The sequence below is a fragment of the Heptranchias perlo genome, chromosome 10, assembly GCF_035084215.1.
Source record: "Heptranchias perlo isolate sHepPer1 chromosome 10, sHepPer1.hap1, whole genome shotgun sequence".
In the NCBI taxonomy this organism is placed as follows: domain Eukaryota; kingdom Metazoa; phylum Chordata; class Chondrichthyes; order Hexanchiformes; family Hexanchidae; genus Heptranchias; species Heptranchias perlo.
Window position 1 is genome coordinate 12183714 of NC_090334.1, and position 8577 is coordinate 12192290.

Consider the following 8577-nt stretch of genomic DNA (forward strand, 5'->3'; position numbering starts at 1 on the left):
ACAGGAGTAAGCCATCCAGCCCCTCGAGCCATTTCCACCATTCAATGAGATCATGGCTGATCAATATTCCAACTCCATCTACCCGCCTTGGCTCCATATCCCTTAATACCCTCGGCTAGCAAAAATCTATCGATCTCCGATTTAAAATTATTAATTGAGCTAGCATCTACTGCTCTTTATGGGAGAGAGTTCCACACTTCTACCACCCTTTGTGTGAAGAAGTGTTTCCTAACTTCTCTCCTGAATGGCCTGGCTCTGAGTTTAAGGTTATGTTCCCTTGCCCTAGACTCCCCCACCAGCAGAAAAAGTTTTTCTCTATCTACCCTATCAATCCCTTTAAAAATCCTAAAAACCTCAATTAAATCACCCCGTAACCTTCTATATTCCAGGGAATACAAGCCTAGTTTATGTAATCTCTCCTCATAATCTCACCCTTGGAGCCTTGGTAACATTCTGGTGAATCTGCACTGCACCCCTTCCTAGGCCAGTATATCTTTTCTAAGGAGAGGCACCCCGAACTCCAGATGTGGTCTAACCAGAGCTTGGTATAACTGTAGCAAAACTTCCTCCCTTTTATATTCTAGCCCTCTAGTTATAAAGGCTAACGGTCCATTAACCTCTTTGGACTTCCACTATTCCTAACTTTTCACCATTTATAAATACTCAGATCTATCCTTTTTTGGTTCAAGATGGATGACTTTACACTTACCTGCGTTGAAATCCATCTGCCACAGTTTTGCCCACTCACTTAATCTATCAATGTCTCTATAATTTTATGCTCCCATCTACACTACTTACTATGCCACCTATCTTTGTGTCATCGGCAAACTTGGATATATGACTCTCTATTGTGTTAACTAAGTCATTAATAAATATAAATAGTTGAGGCCCCAGCACTGATCCTTATGGTACACCATTAGTCACTTCCTTCCAATTCAAGTACATACCCATTATCCCTACTCTCTGTCTTCTACCGCCTAACCAATCTCCTAACCAGGTTAATAATTTGCCTTCAATTCCATGAGCTATCATTTGAGCTAACAGTCTCTTATGTGGAACCTCATCGAATGCCTTCTGGAAGTCCATATAAACTACATCCATAGACATTCCCATGTCTACTACTTTAGTTACTTCCTCAAGAAAATTCAATTAGGTTCGTTAGATATGACCTACCCTTTACAAATCCATGTTGGCTCTTTCTAATCAGCTCAAATTTCTCTAAGTGCTCAGTCACTCTGCCCTTAATTATAGATTCCAATAACCTCCCCACAACAGATGTTAGACTAATAGATCTATAAATTCCTGCTTTCTCTCTCCCACCTTTCTTAAATAAAGGAGTCAAATTTGCAATTTTCCAATCTAAAGGGACAATTCCTGAATTGAGAGCGCTTTGGAAGATTATGACTAAAAAATCTGCAGTTTGCTCAACTACTTCCTTCAAAACCTTGGGGTGGAAACCAACAGGTCCTGGGGATTTGTCAGTCTTTAGGGCCATTATTTTTTCTAATGCTGTTTTCTTGCTTACATTAACTTTAAGGAGGAGAGAAAAGTAGAGAGAGGCGGAGAAGTTCAGGGAGGGAATTCCAGAACTTAGGGCCTAGGCAGCTGAAGGCACAGCCGCCAATGGCAGGGCGAAAGGAATTGGGGATATGCAAGAGGCCAGAATTGGAGGAGCACAGAGATCTTGGAGGGTGGTATGTTTTGGAGGAGGTTACAGAGGTGGGGAGGGGGCGACTCCATGGAGGGATTTGAACGGGCGGATGCGGATTTTAAATTGGAGATGTTGGGGGACCGAGAGCCAATGTAGGTCAGGATCAAGTGCAGGGGGTCACAAAGATGTTTCGAGGCAGGAGTTCCTTCGGATATAATACCTGCGCCCCTCCCCCTCGCGGCCCTGACAGGGCCGGTGGACGATCAGCACCGGGAAAAAGCGGGCGTCGCGATAGTTGGGCGGGTTCTCGCTGACGGCCAGCTGGCTGGAGTAGGAGTGGCACTGGTCGTCGCGGCAGCGCTCGTTGATGTTGCTGCTGCGGCTGCGCCACAGGCCGGTCCTCCGGGAGCCGTGCACGCGGCAGAGCGAGAGGCGGCTGGTGTCGAGGGAGAAGCGGGAGTGGCTGCGGCCGACGTTGCGGGAGAAGATGGAGGAGCTGCTGGACCTCCCGTCGCAGTCCGCCCGGACTATGCCGCAGGCTGAGTAGCCGTTGCAGATAGACAAGGAGGCCAGGTCCATCAGCACGGCCTCCGAGTAGCTGGGGATGAGCTGCCGGTTGGTCCGGATGTGCCACTCGAGCTCGGTGCTGTCGACGGTGCCAACTCGGGCCATCGGGGAGCACAAGCCGGTCTCCTCGGGCGGGGTCACCGTTGCGTACTCCAGCCCGAAGAGCTTCTCCACGTGATAGTGGACATAGGCAGTCTGGTACTCAACCAGGACCCTCAGAGGCCAAGATAGCATGAGCAGGCCTGCTACCCAGAAGGCGTAGTGTGAAATGTACCAAGGGAGGCGATCTGGATTGACGTAGACCATCATGTAGTCCTTGAAGTCCACGTTCTTGAGTTGCATCCCCTCCCGAGCCTCCATGTAATCGTCCAGGCCCTCGATCTCGCTGAAGAATTGGGCTCGCTGGTTCAGGTAGTAGTTCTCTGACTCGGTGTTGGCGAAGCTGAAACACTTGGTGAAGCGCAGCCTGGTGGCCGGGTGGTGCTCCAGGCCCAGCAGCTCCTTCGACACGTCGCGGACTCCGCAGCGGGCGTATTCGAACTCGGCCTCGGCCACGTGTGTGTTGACCCGCTCGTGGTAGACCTGCGTGGTGGTGTAGGCGTCGCCGTTGCGGTAGCGGGTCACCTGGCGCGTGCGCCGCACAAAGTGGTAGCTGATGGCCTTCCACCAGATGCAGGCCGTGGCCCGCTGCATGCGGCGAATGCGCTCGTAGACGCTATCGGCATCCGCTTTGTACTGGAGCTCGCTGCGGGCGTGGCAGTGCCAGCATTCCACCAGGTAGACCATGTAGAGCATCGCCAGGAAGGCCAGCGGGATGTACACGTATCCATTGGAGCAGGGGCTATCGTGGTAGATCATGGACTTCCCCTTCAGGGAGCTGTCGAAGCTCAGTTTGGTGACTCGGGTTAACTGGCACCAGGCTACAGCCCCCAGGCATCCATACATCAGAAGAGAGAGGATCAAACACTTCCAGTGCGACTCCCGGCAAACCGAGGTGCTCAGTGACTGTTTGGCTGGTCTCTGCTGCTTGGAATCCATCCCAGGAAGCAAATGGAAACAAGAAATGGAGAGTTATTAATGTCACTTGTAACCTTTCTATAAGATCATATATAAAGGAAGTGTGGAATGAGAAAAGGACATTCAGCACCTCCTGCTCACTCTTTCCACAAACTGTGTACAATCTACTCTATCCTGGACTCAACCATCACCCACTCCTGGTTTTGCCGGGTTTCAACCCCATGGTTCGATCAGCATCAAATTGGAACAGGTGGGGGGAGTGGGCCGCGAGCAGCTCTTTCACTCGCTGCCCCGAGCCCTCACATCTGGACCTCAGTTTGGGGATAGATCAGGGGGCATTCCCGGGATACTTGGGAGCCCCACCATATACACTGCCGTAAAGCCCAGCACCACAGACATCTATGGAAGGGAAGGGATCGGTCCCCTTTTGGCTGCACGTGGGCCCCACCAGGAACAAATTTCATGGCAATCGATCCCAGAGAGTACACTTGTTCCAGCAATCTAAGGCGGTCATTTCCTGAGTTTGCCCTGTTGCCGGGCAGCCTTGCTTGACACCAACGCATATTGGTGTCAGCGGTCTGCCGATGTGTGACGTCAGCAGGCAAGGCTGCTCACTGGCAGTGCAAGCTGGGATAATTGGTCCTTGGATGTCCACTAGATTAGGACCCCGTCTCTCACGTGTTGGTTTTTTTTAAACTGAGTGCTTCAGGGGTTGTGTCGTAATGTGATGAACCACCTTTCAAACGGGTAATTTATAGCTCCGAGAATCCAACCAGTCCAAAGTCATCACTTTACTGTTACCATCACTGCAGCAATGATGTAGCAAAGGGATAACAGGTCTTGCTCCAGGAGATGTAACACAATTCATTCATGATTTCCCTAGCACGATCAAATCAAAAACGCTGGCCGAGAAATTCAGACGGGCCGAATCCCTGGGCCTGAATAGTGAGGCCCGAGGCCTCTCCTCCCCTCCCCCCTCCCGATATCGCGCTTTGGGCCTCGTTTACAAGAACAACTTGCGCCTTTAACGTAGTGAAATGTCCCAAGGCACTTCACAGCCGGCGAGCTGCCAAGAGGTAACAGGCAAGGTGCGATTGAAGATCTGGGCTGCTGCTAGTGTTGGTGTGGTCCTCAGGTAAGTGAGGGAGGGCGACCGGGAGGAGGGAGTGACCGAGCTGGGAGGGAGCAGTGGCGATCGGCGGGGGGGCGGGGGGGAATGGGGGGAGCAGTGGTCGGCAGCGGCCCACGTTCTTTGAACATGGGGTCAGGAGCACCATTCCTGCTCCTCTCAACTCCACATTCAGTCCCTTTAAGCACCGCCTGTTAGGCCGCACACAGACCTGGTCTTCCTGAGTGCCTCAGGACAAACCAAACTTGCACCGGGGGCCTCAAACAGGTGCTAGGCCTCCTTATTTGCACATTCAAAGGGACTAACATCTTTTTCAGGCACGGGCACCGCACAGAGATTTTTTTTGGCCTCTACCAACATGGCGGGCGGCGCACTTCCAGCCCGTAATGAGCGTGCGTTTCCTGCCCGCCATATTGGAGGCTTAGGAGGCCGTCTAGTGCCCGAAAAAGGGCACTGCATGGCTGAATTTCTAGGCCTTTATCTCTGAGTGGCAATGCAGTTGCTTAAATCTTCCACTAGATGCTGCCCACTGGGCTCTGGTCAGGTTTTCTGGTTTTGTGCCTGCAGCTGCAGAGTGCCGCATCAGACAGAGAAATTCCGAGCCATTCAAGGTAAATTGTGCGGTTAAAAAGTGATTATTTGCCTGGAAGGTCCACCAGGGGACATCTGTTCTTAATCTTCTGCTTGTGTTGCACCAGCTCTGAGCATATTAAGTTGAGTTACAGTTATAAAAAGGGTTGAGCCTTCCATATGTGAATCTGTGTTGCACAGCAGGTGAATTATTTAGTTGAAGTGTTTAATGTATGAGTGTCGACATTTAGTTGATGGTTATCAATACCTTGCTTCTAAGAATGAGGTCACATTAAGTTGCAGTGTATCAGATTGTGGTGAGATTTATTTACTGATGATGTTTTCGCACTGTGTTACAGGAAACTCCCATTATCCTCCTTTGCCATGCAGTCCATTGATTTTCCTACTTGTTCTTATTTAGTCCTGTTTAAGATTTGTTAAACCAGGTTGTTTTGAGCATCAATATCCATGTGTTATCTTACTCCAGTAAAAGGCTGGTGCCACATTAGTGAGGGATAGCCCTTATTGCTTATCACTTATTGTTCCTCCGTTAGTTTGAGATAGCTCTGTAGTTTATGGTGGACTTGCTGCCACAGTGGTAATCAAAAAAAAACTTGCATTTATGTAGTGATTTTTACGACCTCAGGACGTCCCAAAGCTCTTCCCACAGCCTACTTTTGAAGTGTAATCACCATTGTAATGTAGGAAACGTGGCAGCCAATTTGCACACAGCAAGGTCCCGCAAACAGCAATGTGATAATGGCCAGATAATCTGTTTTTTTAGTGATGTTAGTTGAGGCATAAATATTGGCCAGGACACCACGGAGAACTCCTCTGCTCTTCCTCGAATAGTGGCCGTAGGATCCTTTACATCCACCTTAGAGGGAAGACGGGGCCTCGGTTTAACGACTCATCTGAAAGACGGCACCTCCAACAGTGCAGCACTCCCTCAGTACCGCACTGGAAGTGTCAGCCTGGATTTTGTGCTCAAGTGTCTGGAGTGGGGCTTGAACCCACAACCTTCTGACTCAGGTGAGAGTGCCACCAACTGGGCCACGGATAACACGAGAGCAATCCAAGACTAACCCCACTGCCCAGCTCTCTCCCCACAGCTCTGTATCTTCCTCTACTTCAAAATTTTATCTCCTCTTCCCTTAAAATATGCGACACTGAGCATTACACAGCCACGGCATGAAGAGTAATCCATGATGCAAACCAACAGGGGTCGGGTGTGATTGCTTCATGTCTCATTGGCTGTAGCATAAATATGGGCACGTATGGGGAAAAAGGAGGGGGGACTAATTGGAGAGCTCCTTCAAAGAGCCGGCACAGGCACAATGGGCCAAGTGGCCTCCTCATGTGCTGTAAAATTCTATGGGGGTAATTTTGACTTTGTGCGATTGTGTAAAACAGGTGATAGTGAGTTGGCAGCCCGTTTTCCACTGAAGTCAATAGAAATAAGAATCAGGAGAGGTTTAAACAGGCTGCCGACTCACCATCACTCATTTTACACTATTGCACAAAGTTAAAATTAGGACCATGGAAACATAGGAACAGGAGGAGGCCATTCAGCCCCTTGAGTCTGCTCCGCCATTCAATTAGATCATGGCTGATCTGTACCTCAACTCCATTTACTGGCCTTGGTTCCATATCCCTTGATACCCTTACCTAACAAAACTCTATCCATCTCAGTCATGAAAGCTCCAATTGACCCCCAGCATCCACAGCCTTTGCGGGGGGGAGAGAGTTCCTGATTTCCACTACCCTTTGGGTGAAAAGGTGCTCCCGATTTCACTCCTAGCTCTAATTTTAAGATTGTGCCCCCTTGTTCTGAATTCCCACGCCAGATGAATTAGTTTCTCTGTACGTACCCGATCGAATCTCTTAAACATCTGAAGCACCGCCTCTGATTCTAAGTACAGGCTCTCTCCTGGACTGAGGAAAGAGTGCTCCTGCACAGTCTGCCTGTTGAGTTTGTACTTTTGGACTGAGGTGAAAGTCCATCGTTAAAAGTTTTTTTTACCAATTTACTTCAGCTTTGCAAAGTTGTCAGCCGAGCACAACAGGCCTCCTTCAGGACAGGCTCCAAGAGATCAAAGCAAATCCAGGCTATTGGTTTGGCCGTAGATTTAAAAATCATAGTCAATATGCATCGTTTGTGCGTGTAATTATTTAGCAACGACAGTCTGGGGACAGTCCTATTGACTCTGCAATATTATGGATGAGGCTCTCAGCTCCTTGGGTTGTGGTCAGTACAATTCACTGAGTGATGCAAGGGTTCAGGCTATAGTTGGGTGGTGTGACTGACTGCCGTCTGGCATTTTGCCTCACAGGCCGGTTTGATTATTTCAGCACCAACAACAACAACTTGCCTTTATACAGCGCCTTTAATGAGGTAAAACGTCCCAAGGCGCTTCACAGGAGTGTAATCAGACAAAAATGACACGGAGCCAAAGACGGAGACATTAGGACAGGTGATCAAACAATTGGTCAAAGAGATAGGTTTTAAGGAGCATCTTAAAGGAGGAGAGAGAAGGAGACAGGCGGAGAGGTTTAGGGAGGCGATTTCAAAGCTTAGCACCTAGACGGCTGAAGGCACGGCCGCCAATGGTGGTTTGAAGGAAGGAGGGATAGACAAGAATCACAGAATCATGGAATTATAGAAAGATTACAGCACGGAAGGAGGCTATTCAGCCCATCGAGTCCGCGCCGACTCTGTGCAAGAGCAATCCAGCCAGTCCCACTCCCCCGCCCAATTCCCGTAGCCCTGCAAATTTTTTCCTTTCAAGTACTTATCCAGTTCCCTTTTGAAGGCCATGATTGAATCTGCCTCCACCACCCCCTCGGGCAGTGCATTCCAGATCCTAACCACTTGCTGTGTAAAAAAGTTTTTCCTCATGTCACCTTTGGTTCTTTTGCCAATCACCTTAAATCTATGCCCTCTGGTTCTTGACCTTTCCACCAATGGGAACATTTTCTCTCTATCGACTCTGTCGCGAGACCCTTCATGATTTTGAATACCTCGATCAAACCTCATCGCAACCGAATCTGTTCCAAGGAAAACAATCCCTTCTCCAATCAGCTTCTCCAGTCTATCCACATAACTAAAGTCCCTCATCCTTGGAAGAAGCCAGAGTTGGAGGAACGTAGAGATCTCGGAGGGTTGTAGGGCTGGAGGAGGTTACAGAGATAGGGAGGGGCGAGGCCATGGAGGGATTTGAAAACGAGGATGAGAATTTTAAAATCGAGAAAGTCGGGGACCAGAAGCCAATGTAGGTCAGAGGATGCAGTGTCAGGGTTTGGGATCGAGGCTGAAATCAGGTACTTTTACACCAGCACAGTGTAATATCAGGGACCCCTTCACCAGCACAGTGTATTATCAGGGACCCCTTCACCAGCACAGTGTATTATCAGGGACCCCTTCACCAGCACAGTGTAATATCAGGGACTTGTTCAACAACACAGTGTAATATCAAGGACCCGTACATCAGCAGAGTGTAATATCAGGGACCTATTAACCAGCACAGTGAAATATCAGGGATCCTTACACCAGTACAGTGTAATATCAGGGATCCTTACACCAGCACAGTGTAATATCAGGGATCCTTACACCAGCACAGTGTAATATCAGGGATCCTTACAC

At 49.2% G+C, this 8577-nt stretch overlaps 1 protein-coding gene across 1 annotated transcript; it reads right to left on the reverse strand.

The window, feature by feature from the left end:
* Positions 1–1535: 1535 nt before the first annotated feature.
* Positions 1536–3256, reverse strand: si:dkey-13p1.4 (transmembrane protein 151B). Its single transcript, XM_067992157.1, has one exon. It carries the CDS (start codon positions 3254–3256, stop codon positions 1829–1831), a length of 1428 nt encoding a protein of 475 aa, XP_067848258.1. The 3' UTR covers positions 1536–1828.
* Positions 3257–8577: the final 5321 nt, after the last annotated feature.